The sequence below is a fragment of the Zalophus californianus genome, chromosome 4, assembly GCF_009762305.2.
Source record: "Zalophus californianus isolate mZalCal1 chromosome 4, mZalCal1.pri.v2, whole genome shotgun sequence".
NCBI classification, from domain to species: Eukaryota; Metazoa; Chordata; class Mammalia; order Carnivora; family Otariidae; genus Zalophus; species Zalophus californianus.
The window spans coordinates 104,264,891-104,279,891 of NC_045598.1; the positions used below are offsets into that span (position 1 = coordinate 104,264,891).

General features: G+C 53.7%; 1 protein-coding gene and 1 long non-coding RNA gene across 5 annotated transcripts; one reads left to right on the plus strand and one right to left on the minus strand.

Annotated features, from left to right (window-relative positions):
• Window positions 1-670: 670 nt before the first annotated feature.
• Window positions 671-13,806, minus strand: SV2A (synaptic vesicle glycoprotein 2A). Of its 4 annotated transcripts, XM_027607075.2 has the most exons (14): window positions 13,657-13,775; window positions 10,333-10,445; window positions 9,178-10,136; window positions 7,932-8,112; window positions 6,960-7,111; window positions 6,716-6,849; window positions 6,025-6,114; window positions 5,669-5,779; window positions 5,402-5,490; window positions 4,916-5,080; window positions 4,622-4,755; window positions 3,374-3,580; window positions 2,605-2,764; window positions 671-2,225 (listed from the first exon to the last, which is right to left on the minus strand). In XM_027607075.2, the coding sequence occupies exons 3-14, from the start codon at window positions 9,797-9,799 to the stop codon at window positions 2,042-2,044; spliced, it is 2,229 nt and encodes a 742-aa protein (XP_027462876.1). In that variant the 5' UTR covers window positions 9,800-10,136; window positions 10,333-10,445; window positions 13,657-13,775; the 3' UTR covers window positions 671-2,041. The 4 variants fall into 4 exon arrangements, with proteins under 4 accessions (XP_027462876.1, XP_027462869.1, XP_027462884.1 ...); XM_027607068.2 differs by lacking the exon at window positions 10,333-10,445 and having other exon boundaries at window positions 13,657-13,806; XM_027607083.2 differs by lacking the exons at window positions 10,333-10,445; window positions 13,657-13,775 and adding an exon at window positions 12,134-12,355.
• LOC113929919 lies at window positions 7,960-9,168 on the plus strand. The gene is made up of 3 exons (XR_003522361.1): window positions 7,960-8,098; window positions 8,736-8,825; window positions 8,912-9,168. It is a non-coding gene; the product is annotated as an uncharacterized LOC113929919 (long non-coding RNA).
• Window positions 13,807-15,001: the final 1,195 nt, after the last annotated feature.

A 15,001-nucleotide genomic window follows, 5' to 3' on the forward strand; every position in this document is an offset into this window, starting at 1 on the left:
TTGCATTTCTTTGATGGTTAGTGCTGTTCGTATATCCCTGTTAGCTATTTGTATGTCTTTGGAGAAATGTGTATTCAAGACTTTAGCCCCTTTTTTAAACCAGTTACTAGCTTTTTGGCTACAGAGTTGTAGGATATTACCCCAAGCTTTCAAATCTGGGAGACTGAGAGGACCCTCCCGTCTCCAGAAGTGAAAAGGTCAGGATAGGCCAAGGGAGAAAATAAATGTGGCGCGTCGTGTCATTCTGGCCTTCAGTTTAGGGAGAGAAGAATAGTATTTCCATCTCACCACCTTCCCCTCCCACAGGCAGGACAGAGTTGAATGCAGCTGGAGCAGCAAAGAAGCAGACGTAGGCATTTGGGATTTTAAGGATTTATTTCCTTTTTCTTTTTCATCAATATTTTCATTATTCACATCAACAGAGTTGGGTTTAGGGGGGTTCCCCAGGAGAGCAGGAGAGATGGATGGGTCCCTCCAGGGGGCACAGGGGAGAAGGCTGCGTCCAGCAAATGAAGGGCGAGGAAAGGGGGTACACACCCGTACACTGGGCACTGGAGAAGGCGGTCCTTTGAGCACAGACACCAGAGTTCGACAGTCCCCACCTGATTCAGTGTTACAAAATGGGGGGAGGGACCATAGGGTGGGCGCACCAGACACAACATGACGAGGGTGAATTTGGATTTTCTTTTTTTGTTGTTTGTGTTTTCACTTTTTTTCCTTTTCACTTCTTTTTTTTTTTTTTAACATTTTACAAACAGCAAAAAACTACAACACATCACAGCTACAGTGGGGGGGCAGGAGGGCACCAAAGAAAGCAGCCACACAGTGGGGTGAGGCAAGGGCAGCTTAACCTACAGGGGCTATCATGTAGAAAGGTGAGATGGGGAAACTGAGGCTTCTGGTCCCACATTAGGGGTCCCTGGCTTATTGCCCAACCTCTTCCCACTCCAGAGGAGTTGCTGGGAGGGCCCCTGCTTCCTGCCCCTGCCCCAGCTCCTTGTGCTTTTTGATCTGCTGGTTTGACCATATGCCTGGTTTCTTTCCCTCCCCTGCTACCCTGCCTGTGAGGGAACAGGTTGGGGGTGGGAGGGCGGCTGTGCCATCCCTGTCTGTGCTATAGTGGGCGGAGCCTCGCACTCCAGAGGCCTGTGCTTCTTGAGAAGAGGGGAGGAGATGGACCTTGTCAGGGGCCCTCAGATCTGTCTAGGCTGTGGGACTCATCCTAGCCTGGCCCAGGGCTCCCCCCTCCCAGGCCTGGCACAGAAACAAGATTAGGGGAGGGACCACGGGAGGCAGGGTAGTGTGTGTGTCCACGGAGATTAGCCTTGGCTCGTATCTTAGGACAATATAGTGACACCCCGCCCCACGGCACATACACACACACAAAGTGTTACACATGCATTCACACACACCGTCCTGCTGAGCTGCCTCAGAACTTAATCTATAAATAAATAAGAATCAGAAAGTTAATTTCATAAAACTCAGGCTTCTTACTTGTAGCCCAAATTGAGGGGGGTGTGGAGGCCAGGGGGCTGAGGTTTATTGCTACTTCCCCAGCATCCAGCAGGCGTGAGAGGGCACCTGAGGCCCTTCTAACTCTAAGAAGTTCTTTTGGTCCATAGACTACACCGAGCCCCAGCCCCCAGCATAACCACATGCCCACGGTTTCACCAGGGCCTGGGCAGAGGGGATGCAGGGGAGGGCAGGAGGCCTGTTCTGGACCCCCTAGAGCCAGGAAGAGCTAGGGCCCCTCACTAACAGTGGGGGAGAAGGGTGGGGCCAAGCCTTCTCTTGTGCAGAGTCAACGGGGGTAGGAGGTGGGGAGTTGAGCTGTATCCCGAAACTGGGACGCGAGAGCCTTCCCTGTAGTTCCTGCCCACGGGTCACACACATGCACACGCGCACGCACACACACATGGCTAAGACACGGAACACAGGGCAGTGGGGACTGAGGCTTCTCAGGCCAGGGTGGCAGGGCAGGGAGGGAGAAGGAGCCGTTGGTCTCACAGTGTGCCTGCCGCCCTCAAAAGCCCTGCGGAGCTCACTGCAGCACCTGCCCCCGGGTCTCCGGCAACTTCAGGGCCAGAGAACTCCCGAGGGCAAGCGCAGCTGAGGCAAACAGGATGGGGGCAGCCTTGGTGATTCCCACAAAGGATGTGAAGATGCTGATCCCCAGCACGGCCGCCAACTTACAGAGGGCATTCAGGAAGCCGAAGGCTGTGGTCCTGCTCAGGAGCCCCCAGTGCAGTACGAAGGGGAGACAAGGAAGAGGCACGGGAGGGTTTGTGGGGGATTGGTGAGTAGGTGGGAAAGTGGAGGAGAGAGGGCAGGCAGTGTCCGAGAAGGAGAGGAAGGACAGAAAGATGAGAGAGGGGAGGGATGTACACCACAGGGAATACAGATTGGGAGGCAAGGGGAAAAGAAGACCAAAAAATTAGGTTAATAGTTAAGACTTCAAGGAGTGAATACAAAAGTTACCAGCTCCTACAGGAGAAACTCAATGGGAATGTGTGTCCTTCTAACCCTAAAGATGATCTCCCATTCAGCCCGCTTCCTTACAGAGGCCCGAAACCGGTGGCCCTGCCCCCACGACACTCCAACTACCTCTTGTCCGAGGGGTAGAGTTCAACAGTCAACACGTCCAGCGCGTTCCAGGATGCAATGCTGACCCCCCCAAAAAGGCAGAGCAGAGCGATCATGGCTGACTCGCTGTTCCCAAATGACAGGAAGAAGCAGGAGACACAGGACATCACACTGGAGCCAGCTGGAGTCAGGAAAAGGAGGGACCATGAACCTGGCCACAGTGATGCCCATCCACAACCCACCCCGTGCCATCAACCAGGCTTGAGGGTAGCCCAGGATGAGACTCTTCTTCCCAAAGGACTCAAAAGGAAGGCTCTTCACTCATCCCCAACCTCCCTTATAATTATCTTTTTATTAATAATATCAGCAACAACCATCTCTTCAATGACAGCTATGGGCCAAGGAGCTTGATGCTTTACATGCATTGATCTAATACAGCAACTCAATGGGGCAGGTACTGTCATCACCCCCGTTTTACAGGATGAGACACTTGGGCTCACAGAGGTGAAGCAACTTGCCCAAGCTAGGGGGTGGGGTTGAGATTCAAAACCCATAACCTCAAAGCCTGTGTGCTTGCTATTCTGCCTACCTCCTTTACCCCCCAGAGAAGCTTCCATGCCAGGCCCCACCCCATCTTGCAGCCAAGACCTAAACAGAAGACAAGAGAGAGAAAACCTTCTCTGGCTAAGCTCTTCCTTCAGAATGAGGTAAGAAGCGTGTTGACAGCCTCGCCCTGCTCCCCGGCTCCCAAATCAGTTCTGACACACACCAGCAGCCACCTGCCCCTTACCAAGCATTCGGAGCCTGCCAATCTTGTCCATGAGCAGGGCAGACACGATGTTCCCGGGAAGCACAGCCAGCGTCCCCAAGAAACTGACAAAGTACACCATGTAGGCGCCTTCCCCCGTCCCTGTCACGTCCAGCGGGCAGCCCTCCTTGTTGTGCAGGAACGTGCTGTTCACCAGACGGCTGTTCACAAACTTGTACTCAAACAGGTCTAGGGGCCGAGACCAAGAGAGGCAGGCGGTCAGTGAAATGTGGGAGGGAGGCTGCCACTGCTTTTAGGGCTCAGGGCGCTGCCTTTGTGGGGTTAGTCGGCGGGGGGGGAGGCAGGGCTCTCAAAATAATTGCTCAGGACCTTCATTACAAAACATCAAATGATAGCACCCTAGGAGCTAGGATTTTTCCTATGGTGCAGGAGATGACCATAGTCTATGAAATGGAACAGTGGAACTGGCTGTTTCCGAGTTGTCTCATTAATAATCTTTGCTTCTTATTCATTCTTTTTGTCTGCCCTAGCTGACTATAAGCAATAGTGGTGCCATGGGTCTAGGAAAAATTACTGAGCCAGATATTAAAAATCATTGCAAGTCCTTTCCATTATTTTTCCCTGCAAGGTGGGAAAAACTCACCCAGTACTCCATTAGAGGTGGGATCCTCAGTCTAGCTGACAAAGCAGCATTTCATGTGCATATAGTTTGAGAATCACTGTTTGAAAAACTGGACTAATGTGGGGTGCGTGGGTGACTCAGTCGGTTAAGCGGCCGACTTTTGATTTGGGCTCAGGTGGTGATCTCAGGGTAGTGGGATCAAGCCCTGTGTGGGGCTCCACGCATCTGCTTGAGATTCTTTCTCTCCCCCTCCCTCTACCCCTCAGATAAATAAATAAATCTTTAAAAAAAAAAAAGCCCCGGACTAATGCAATGATTTCCAACCTTTTACCCACCAAATAGCCCTTTTGTTGTTTTTTTTCCTCTTCAAAAGTGCATTAATAACACCACAGAGTTGCTTTAATTCCAGCTCAAAGGCAAAGAAATTTGATGCTTTTGCCAGATATTCTTAAAACTATTACAGAAAAATGTTCAATTTCCATTCGAGTTTTGGAATTCTTGGTGGTAGCTAGTAGGCCCCCATAGCACCAGGGCCCCAGAGAGCTCAGCTTGTGAACCCTGAGCTAGGGAATGAGAAAGGCTCCTTCTCCCCTCTTCAGGGTCCACCCAGCCCTTTGGTCTGCCTGCCACCGGCCACATCACCTTACCAGTGTTATAGAACACAGTGTTGATGAATGTGCAGTTGCGGAAAAATGTGTTGCTCGAAGTGACATCCTCGAAATAACACTCCTCAAATAGGGAATCCTCGAAGGACACTGACTTCAGACGTAGCCCAATGAACCTGGAAGGCCAGGATGATGAGACATACTTTCCCTCATCCTCATACCCTCCTCCAACACTTGTTCCCTTGGAATTGAGGAGAAACCACAGGTATTTACCCCCAAACACCCTGTCTCCGAACTCCCAGGCTCATAAAGTGAAATGGAAAGGTCCCCACGTACTTGTCATTGAAGTATTGTCCCCCTCGGTGGATCTGATTCTCCAGGGTGAAATTAAAGGTCACATGCTCCACATGCTCCCCAGAGAACAGTTTGGTGCGGGCTTCGTAGTCCACCGCCTGGAGATGGCGGATCATGTCAGGAAACCAGACAGTCAGGCCATAGTAGCTGAAGAGTCCAGGACGATGGAATCAGACAAGGCTCAGGATGAGGACCGGGGGGGTCCAGAAGTGAGGGGATAGAGAGTCAGGACCTTGCCCACCTCTCCAGCCTCCACCCCCACTACTCCTCCCTTCACCAATTGCCGTGGGTCTGGGGGACTTCTCGTTTTTCTACCCCCCCCCCGCCACTGTACACTCTCTTATCTCCCACGCATTTGCTCTGCCCTCGGCCTAAAACAGTCTCCCACCACCACCCCATCCCCAGCCTATCCAACTTCCATTCGGGCTTCAGGACTGAGATCCCCACCGCCCCCACACGCCGCCTCACCTGAATGACATGGTGAACCACACACCCATCATCATCAGAGTGATGCGTCGATATTCTGGACCGAAACAGGAGAGGAAATTCCCCCAAACCTAGGTGGAACAGAACAAAGTCAGAGAGTGGCTGCGCTAACTTCCAGCACCCCCAGCCACCCCCTTCTCCTAGCTAACCCCTTCCCTCAGTTCAGCCCCCACCCCGCCCCCACAGCCCTGACTTTGTCTCCGCCTCTCCCACTCCCTTCTCTCTCTTCGCCGAACCATCCCTCATTACCTGCCCCCCCAGGCTCAAGGCCCGGACCCCCCAGCGCTGGTACCAAGTCCCTGTGTCTGACTGGATTTCAATCAACTCATCCTCCTGATGAATCGTCTTAATGTGGGTTACCTGGGGTCAAGAGAAGGGGTTAGCAGTCACATAGTCTGTATTTCCCAACCCCATTCAGGCGCCTCCGTTTCTCCTATGGTAACAAAATGCAGGCAGGGGCGGCTGTGCCATCACACCCTGAGAGATGACATGGAGGGAGGGTGTGGTCGGAGAGGTCAGGGAAGGGAGGGGGTGGTATCCAGAGAGGGGCCGCTGGGCCTGGGACCGCAGGGCCGTGGAGGGTCGCGGGCAGGGCTTTGGCTTACTGAGAAGACGCGCTCAGGATGCCCCTTGGCTCGCATGTTGGTGTCATGAACCTGCTTCAGCACCATCCAGGCCTCGTCGTGCTTCCCATTCTAGAACCACAGACACAGTTTCCATATCCGGTTAGCTCCTCCCTGAGCCAGGGTAATAGGCCCCCTCCCTATGGCTTCTCTAGTCACAGGATACAGAAATGCTCCCACCCCTACCTCTGACCTGTGGGCACGGACATCACCCACTTCAGAAAGGGCCCCAAGTAGGGATACGGCAAAATATAATCGGACTCGGGCAAGGGTAAGGGGACCCTGGAGACAGCTACAGCTCCTGGCCCCCAGGATCTCCTGGTACGATGGGAAGAGAAAACTGAAAACAAGGGAACTGATGACGAGGGCAAGGGGATCGTCAGAGGAGCAGCAGCCTAACCCTGCTGGACCAAGATCTACTTGAAAGGGGACGAAGCAGAGGGTGGGAACTTCTCTTGAGCTATAAAGTCAGGGCCGGGGCCCCTGCCTACAAAATCTTAAGCCACCCGTGGGTGAGCAGCTACCCTGGTTTCTCCACGCACAGAGCCCCTCTGGAGACACATCAGAAGACAAAGGAAGCAAGATAAAGTCCCCAGAAGTGTGGACCCTGCGAGGGTCCCACAAACCAAACCCACCGTGAGCGCTTGAACACAGGACCCCCTGCCCCATTCACCTCCAGGAAGAAGCGGGGGCTCTCAGGCTGTGTGGTCAGAGCGCCGATGGCAAACACGGAAGGGAAGGCGCAGACGAGAACAAACACCCTCCAGCTGTGGAACTGGTAAGCGGACCCCATCTGAAAGCTCCACCCTGGCGGGGACAGTCAGCATCAGCAGAGAGGCCAGAGGCTGGGGGCTCCCACCACCAGGCACCCAAGCGAGGAGGGAGAGGCTGGGGTGCATTCCCTGGGGGCTGCTCACCGTAGTGGGGGATGATGGCCCAGGCCATAGCAGCTGCATACACTCCACCAATCATCCAAAACATGCAGAGCCAGCTCAAATGCTCCCCACGCTTCTCCTGGGCCAGAAACTCCGAGAAATAGGAGAAGACAATGGGGATGGACCCTCCGATCCTGGAGGGCATTGTAAGAATTAAGCATTAGAAAACGGCCCTGTTCCTGATCCCCTGCCCCAGTGCTCGGCATCCCCAAGCGCCTTTCATCTTCCACACTTCAGTAAAGAGACTTCTTAGTGCCCAGTACACTCCCTCACCAGCAGCCAGTAAGCACCCATCCTTGGGACCCTGGGAGACAGGCAGGGAGGTCTCAGGGAAAGGGGAGGCCCAAACGTTGCATCTTGAAGATGACTACAGAGTTGCAAGAGAGGGAAGATAATTATGGACGAGAGGGAAATCCCCAAAGGAAAAAGATGGGCAGAGAGGAGTCTGAGGGCAGGTATGTGGGAGCAGGCCAGGAAAGAGCTTGCAGCCAGGGCGAAGAATGCATGCTGGTGGCTCGGGGAGTGTGGGAGCGTGGATGGGTCAAGGCTTCAGAGTTCCGGCAGCTGTGGGTGTTAACAAGGTCTGTTGTCAAATGCAGGAAATACGTCAAGGGGGAAGGGGATAACTCAAGGGCTCGCAGGCGCCCAGTGATAGGCTGAGACCCACCAGGCCTCTTCATGGAGCCAGGCTCCAAATGGAACTAGAGGGTGGGATGGAGGACTCAGGAGCGGACCAGACATGGAACGGTGTTCCGGGCAGGCAGTAGATGGGTCCTGGACAGGGGGAAGCTGGCCTAAAGATGGTAGGAGAAAGGAATTCATTCACTCAATTCATACAGATTTGAGGTACATCTGGTGTGCCTGGCACTGTGCTGGGCTCCAGAAATACAACAGTGACCAAGGCACAGTCCTCCTTCAGGATTGCCTCCGGGGGCTTAGGAAGTGGCCACTCACCCAATCCCAGAAAGGAGGCGGCAGAAGAGGAAAGTGCCATAGCCCTGGACGAAAGATGAGAAAAAGGCGAAGACGCTGTTGACTGAGAGCGAGATGAGCAGACACTGCCTCCGACCCAGCCGATCAGCCAGACCTCCCCAGAGGAAGGCTCCCACCATCATGCCCAGGTAGACTATAAGGCCTAAAGGAGGGAAACAGAGGCAGCAGGTCTATGAGCAGACATGCTTCCGTTCTCACACTTGTTGAGCATTAAGTGAGCTAGAGCTGCAGCAGAATGGATCAAGGAGCTGGGAGGACTTCTAGAACAGCTAAGTCTACCCAGAGACTAGAGCAAGTAAAGAGGGGGTGAGCAAAGACGGAATGCCATCCCTGCAGGCCAGGGGTTCAAAGGCAGGAATGCAGACATGAAAGACCCCTAGCATTCTTTCTTTCTCTCCCTCCCGCTCTCTCTTGCTTGCTCTCACCTCACCCTCTGTCTCTCTGTCCCTGTCTCTCTCTCTGACACACACACACACACCACCCCCATCTCTGGCTTGCCTGGAAGGAGGAACGGAGCGGCCAAGACTCCCAGACCCTCCTACGGTCCCCTCTCCTCTCCCAGCCCTGATGCCCTCAGGGCAGCAGGAGGGGTCTCTTGCATCCCTGGGAAAGCGGCTCCATCCCTTCAGTCCCCCAATGAAATCCCCCACACAGAACCCAGCTCCAGTGCTTCTGGTCCTTGAACTCTCCTGTTCCTTATTTCCTTCCTACTTTCAGAGTTAGAACTGATCTTAAAACTCATCTATTCCAAACTCTGCATTTTAGCCATGCTTCAGCTAAGCCCCAAGGAGTGGGGATCTGCCCAGGATCTCATGGCAACTTGGGAGCAGAGCAAGACCAACAGATCCTTTGTGGGTGAGTCTAGGGGGTTTCCTCCCTCAGGGTCCACATGAGGAAGGGCCATTAGAGGCCACTCACTGGCCCCTGAACACTCCCAACAGGGGTCCATGCCACCATGGCCACCTCCTGCAGAACTAACTAAGCAGACCACCGCCCAAGCCCCAGCCCAGCACGAACGGCCTCGTGTGACCCAGGCTCAAGAGGAAGGAGTGAGGGGAGAGTGTGCAGAGGAACTCCAAGCCCTCTGGGGACATCTTGGGACCAGGATCCTAGGGAGCCCAGTGGTAAGGACAGGGGTTCTCACAAGCAGAGGTGTTTCTAGAGTTTGGGGCAGGACAGGGCTGGAGGGCCCCCCAGTGTGTCTTACCTAGCATGCCTTTGTTGGAGTCTGACAGACACATGTCTTTTTCAGCACTAGGCAGCACAAAGCCCACCACAAAGACTTCCACACCATCAGCCATCAGCGCCAGGCCAAGCACGAAGTAGAGTGTCCACTGGAAGCGGCCGTGGCCACACTCCCGGAGGATGGCTTCATACTGCTGAGCTAGCTCTTCCCGTTCTTTACGCCGTTGTGCCTCCCCTCGGCCTCCAGGGGGGCCCTCCCCATCGCCCAAGCCCCCCCTCCCTCCAGCCAGGGGAGCCCCATCTGCCATCCGCTCGCCTTTGCCCCCAGACTCCGCCCGGGGGATGCCCTGATATTCCCCCTCGTAGATCTCATCATCCTCATCGTGGCCCTCAGTGGCATCACTAGATGCGCCGCCTTCTTCCTCATCCTGGGCCCCTTCCCCACGGTAATAGCCATCAGCAGGGGCAGGGAAGTCATCATCATCCTCCTCCTCCTCAAAGCGGGAGTAGGATCTACGGGAATATTCGTCCTGGACTCTGTCCAGGCCCTTCACCACCTTCTTGGCCGCATGTTTCTTGACTTCCTTGGCAATGTCCTTGGCCCCACGGATGAAAGCTGCCCGGTCTCTGAAGCCTTCTTCCATGATGAGTCTTTGGGAATGCTTCACTAGGTCTCCGTCACTCCCTGCTCCTTATTCAGATTTTGCTCAAGGACTTGTGAAGTCAGAAAGTCTCCTTCCCCCAGTTATTTAGATGAAATGTGTTCAGATATCTCTGGGCATGGAATAGGAGAAAATAGGGATGTCTAGGAGGGGAAAGGAGGGAGAGCAGTTCTGGCCAATTCAGTTGGATACATGGGGAAGGGAGAGGGGGAGCAGGGGAATAGGAAGGAAAGGGGGAGCCAGGTTGTGGGGGCTAAGCTGGGGAGCCAGGATAACTCAGGAAAGGCCGCCTACTTCTTCTCTAGAAGCTTCTGGAGATCTGGAAAATATAAAAGGGGGGGGGAAGGAGGTTGTGAAGCCTAAGATGGTCAAGAAGGCCAAGATAGAGCTCCCGACAACCCAGAGCCCCGCTGGGACCATGTGTTCAAGATGGTCTCCTGGCTTTAAGCCCGCCCTCAGTAAAAAGGGATGACGACCTGAACCAACTGTGGACCATTCAGCATAAGGCCCCTTACTTTGACCTTGGAGATCAGTCCTATGAGATTTGCTCCAGAGTCAGGGTCACCTAGAGCCCTCCTCCTGATCCCCTGCCCCACATCAACATCAGATCCCTTGCTTTACCACCAACCTGCAAAGAACAAAACAGGAAATATGAGTAACCAGAATTCTCTATTCTAGTCCAGTCTGGCTTTCTCACTTGGGGCAGAGCTTGGAGAGAATGTGTAGGGGAACCAAGTCCTCCCAACTGTTGGCTTCAGTCCACTGATGGTGCCTGAAGTGAGGCTTCCACACCCTTCCCCTCAGGTTCCATGTTTACAGGCCTCACAAGGAGGGGTCTTCTCAGTGGTAAATGTTGCCTTCCAGAGTCCGAGAGATGTAGGTTTGACTTCTTGCTTCAGCACTTACGAGTTAAGTGACCTCAGCCATGACTCTGAACATCCAGGCCTCAGTTTCCTCTTACTTAAGAAGGGGAAAGTAAGGATTAAATGACATAATGTGTATAAGCTCCTTACCATAGTACCTGGCACATACAAAGTGATGAAGGAATACTAATCATTACTCTTTGTGATGATGATAATATAGTGAGATCCTCTCCACTCCCTCATGAGACCCCAGAACAAAAGCCACCTCTGGATGCTCATGAGGGTAAGGAGTAGAAAGGGATATTGGCAAGGAGAAACCTGGTTCAGGGCAGAGCACGTGACACTTATATGACCCAAGTTGAAATCCCAGCTCTGCGATTTACTTACTGACTGCTCTTGGGCAAATTATTTAATTTCCCTAAACCTCAGTGTCCTTATATTTAAACTGGGGGTAATTTTAGTTTTCTGAGTACACAAGAGAATTCAACCTTACGGTAGATATTCTATAAATATTGGTTTTCCTCCTTCCTACGAGACTGAAAAAAAAAATGTGAAGGTAGCAGGAAGCAGCAAGGGAAGAACAGGGGGTCATACTTGGAAGCTGTTGCCCAGTATCCTCCCAAAACAGAGGCCCAAGACCCCTCTGTGTTCAAATCAATTCCAGAAGATGGGCCCACACTGTCTCCCTCCAGACAAAAAAGGGGAGATCTGGAACCTGAGGTCATGGAGAAGAAGCGATGTCTGGCTGCTGACACCTTCCTTCAGGACATCATCCATGGACCCCTTCCCTGGTGCGGGCGGGAATAGAAATGGCTGATCAGATCCATACTTTTCCAGCATGGGGGTCTAAGGTCCATAGCGGCACCTCTTTTCTCCAGGGCCTCCTTTCCTAATCCCCCTTAATCCTTTCTGCTCCTCCTCCAGGGGTCAAGGAAAAAGGAGTCCACAAATACCGCACTGCGTAGGAGGCCAGGATAGAATGAAGGGGGCCTTGGGCCTCCCCCCAAAAAAGACATCCTCCAGAGGGAAGCATAGGAGAACCCCCTTTCCTTCATAGAAGCAGAGGAAGCAGGACGAGATTCTGATCAGAGATCATTCCCCTAAAAATATCCTGCCCCCTGCTCCCACTCATCCAGGGCCTTCATTAAATGTCACACACGCATACAGGAGCCCTGGTAGAAGGGGGTAAGTCACGCTACGTGGCTCAGAGAGAAGCACTGGCAAGCAGGGCCTTAGCCCCTCGGGCCAGATGTGAGCAGTGGACCATGATGACCAAAACCAGTGACCCCTATGTCACCTTCTTTTCTTTGTAGTTCAAGGCCCAAGCCACCCTCCATGCATGAGAGAGAACTGTGGCATCCCCTCACTGCATGGCCATTTGCTTTTGTCTCCTTTCTTTCCCATCTAGGATCTTTCCCCACCCCCAAACCCTGAAGGAGACAGATGGACCCACCAGAAGCCACATCCTGTGTTTGTCAACACTATTTATCCCTGAGAGGTACATGTAGGGTAGATAAGGCCCCCAGAGCCACAGCAGGATATGATGTCTCAGCAGCCAGCTTCCCCAGAGCCAATGAGCCCAGGAGGTCAGAAAGGAGAGAATGAAGGCAAATTCTTTGAGTTGGTGAGGAAGTGGTGCTATTTTTAGCCCCCAAAGCGGCACAGGATGGCTAAGCCTGTGGGAGAGAGACAGGACTTGAAGAGGTGGAGGTTATAGGAGACAAGATTCAGGGTTACGTGGCCCTTTAAGGTTGGCTGGCTCCACCTGACCGGAAAAATGTGCCCAGGAGATTTTCTGCAGAATGGGGGAGGGGGCTCCTGAGCAAATGCTTCCCTTCAGGAGGATAAGAGGGTCCAGAAGCCCCCACCCCAATCAAAGTCCCTGACTTTGGGAGTCACCCGGATTCCCCAACCCTCCCTAGCCCAGGTGACAAGGTCATTAAGAAGCAGTGAGTTAACACATCCACCAACGGGGAGGTGGGGTAAAACAGGGGGGATGTGCTGGAGCTCCCCTCCCTGTTACGGCTGGGTGACTGAGCCTCAGCCCCCACCCAGGAGGCCCAAGGCTGAACCTCCTCTCCCTACATCCTATCCCAGGGTTAGGAAGATGGAGCATTCACAGTTCTGAGGGGAAAAAAAGATGAAGGTGTCAGCTGAGAATGCACACAGCAGAGGAATAGAGAGAGGAAGGGCGGCAGGCAGAGACCTCCGAAGCACAGGCATAAGACCGCCGCTACCAGCATTTGCAGCAATAGCCCCCCAGCAACCCCTACCCCATCTTGCCTCTGCTCTGGCATAAAAGAGGAGCCCCTAGAATTGACTGAACCCATTCTCCGAGTGCCTCCCCCCCCCCCCGCCCCCTTAGTCCTGCCTCTGGGCAAGTGCCCATTATCACTCAATACCCCTTCCCCCTGCCTGGGAGCGACGGCCCAAAGCCCCGCCATGCGCACTTCAACCCGGGTCGTTTACCACCTCTCTACCCAACCTCTCCATTCTTCCTTTCCCTTCCCTTCCTCCTTCACCTGCCCTTCTTCCACCGCCCGCCCCCCCCCAAGTCCAGGAGCAGACTGAGGCAGTATCCATTCTCTGGCCCCAGCCAAGGTCACTTATCATTGGGTGGGGGGAGAGGGGGAGGGTGTGCAAGGTGAGGAGGGCATTGGACTTTGAGGGAACCCTATCCCACCTAAAAAAAAAAAAAAAAAAACCCACCCCGTTAATATCCGAGAGGGTAGTAGCGACTTGGCTACGGTAGAGAAAAACACCTTTACTCCATATCTGTATTCTGATCAGCACAGCAACTGAAATAAATATCCATTCAGACCACCACCAGCACCCTCGCCCCTAAAGCGGGAACGGTTATCCGCCCCCCACCCCCACCCCAAGCAAAGCATCGGAGGATAAAATGGCTGCAAGGCAAGGCAAGGATGCTTCTGCCCCGGGCGGGGTGGAGGTAAGAGACTGAGAGAGGGGTCTCACCTGGCCTGGATGCCCCGGGTAAGGGAGTCCCGGGTGAGGGCGGGGGTCCCGGGCGCGGGGCTGGCGGCAGCGTTGACTGCTCCGGGTACCAGGGGAAGCGGCAATGCAGACCTGCCCCCCCATACACGCTCCGGCCCCGCCTCCGCCCGCCTCTTCCCTCCCCCCCCCGCCCCCCAGCGCCACTGAGCACCGGGAGAGACCATTGTTGGGGGGGTGGGGAGCGGCAGAAGAAAAGAGGATGGGGAGGGCCTCAGGGCACCAGGGGGTAACGATGAAGGGGCCAAGGGGGTTGTCACAGACACAGCTGGAGAGGACACACAGCCCTTCCCCAACCCGTTCCTAATAAAAGATGAAAGGCACTAAGGAAAGAAGAGTAATGTTAGGAAGACTAGTGGGAAGACAGAAAGGGAGGTGCGGAACAAGGCAGCCCCTTTCTCAGCGCCCCATTCCTAGGATGGCAGGCCTCAGGAATTTCAGGGGTTCTCTCTGCCTCCAAAGCACCTCCCTTCTTCCCCTTCTCCACTACTCCCAGCCCTACCCCTTTCCCACGACCTTCTCCGCAATCCGGAGGGCTCAGAATCCAAGTTTACCTGGCCATTTTAGAGAAATCAAGAATAGCAAGGTTTTTAATCCTGACCTGCCAGAGGTGAGACTCCTGAATAGATCCCTGCCATCTCTTTCCAGAAACAGAAACAGCCCTGATTTTTTATTTCCTGTGCAGACCTCCCATCCTCCATTCAGTTGGTGGCAGCAGAGGTGAGTAGGGGAAGCTGAGGGGGGTTTACAGGCCTAACCAACTGGACATTAACCCTTCTATTCATTTGCTCCAATGACTCAAAAAGGGACTTCTTCGATGCTCCATCCAATTCTTTTTAACACACACACACATACACACACACTTCTGCTTCTGGGGCAGGAAGGAGTGAACTGGTTTCAGTTCTTTCCCTTGACCCTGTACCAATAACCTGGGCTCAGAGATCCCAGACATACCACTCGGTGACTGACCCTGCTCCAGAGGTGAGGGGAGCCCTGTGGTTTGGGGAGATATATATATATATATATATACTGAATGTGTCTACCTATTCTAGGTGAGGGCTTAAGATATTTTGGACAGAGCACTGACCAGAGGCTCTGACCTGGGTTCTCACTTCGGTAAGCTGTGGGCTCTTGCTCAGGTTCTCTGCTTCTGTGAACCTCAGTTTTCTCATCTGGAAAATGGCGCGCTTGGACTAGATGCTGCATCGGCTCGCTTTCAGATCTAATAGTGTGTGATTCTACCTTACTAAACATGGAGGTTTCAGAATGCAGAAACATGGTACATGGAGAGGCCTGGCAGGCTGCGTCC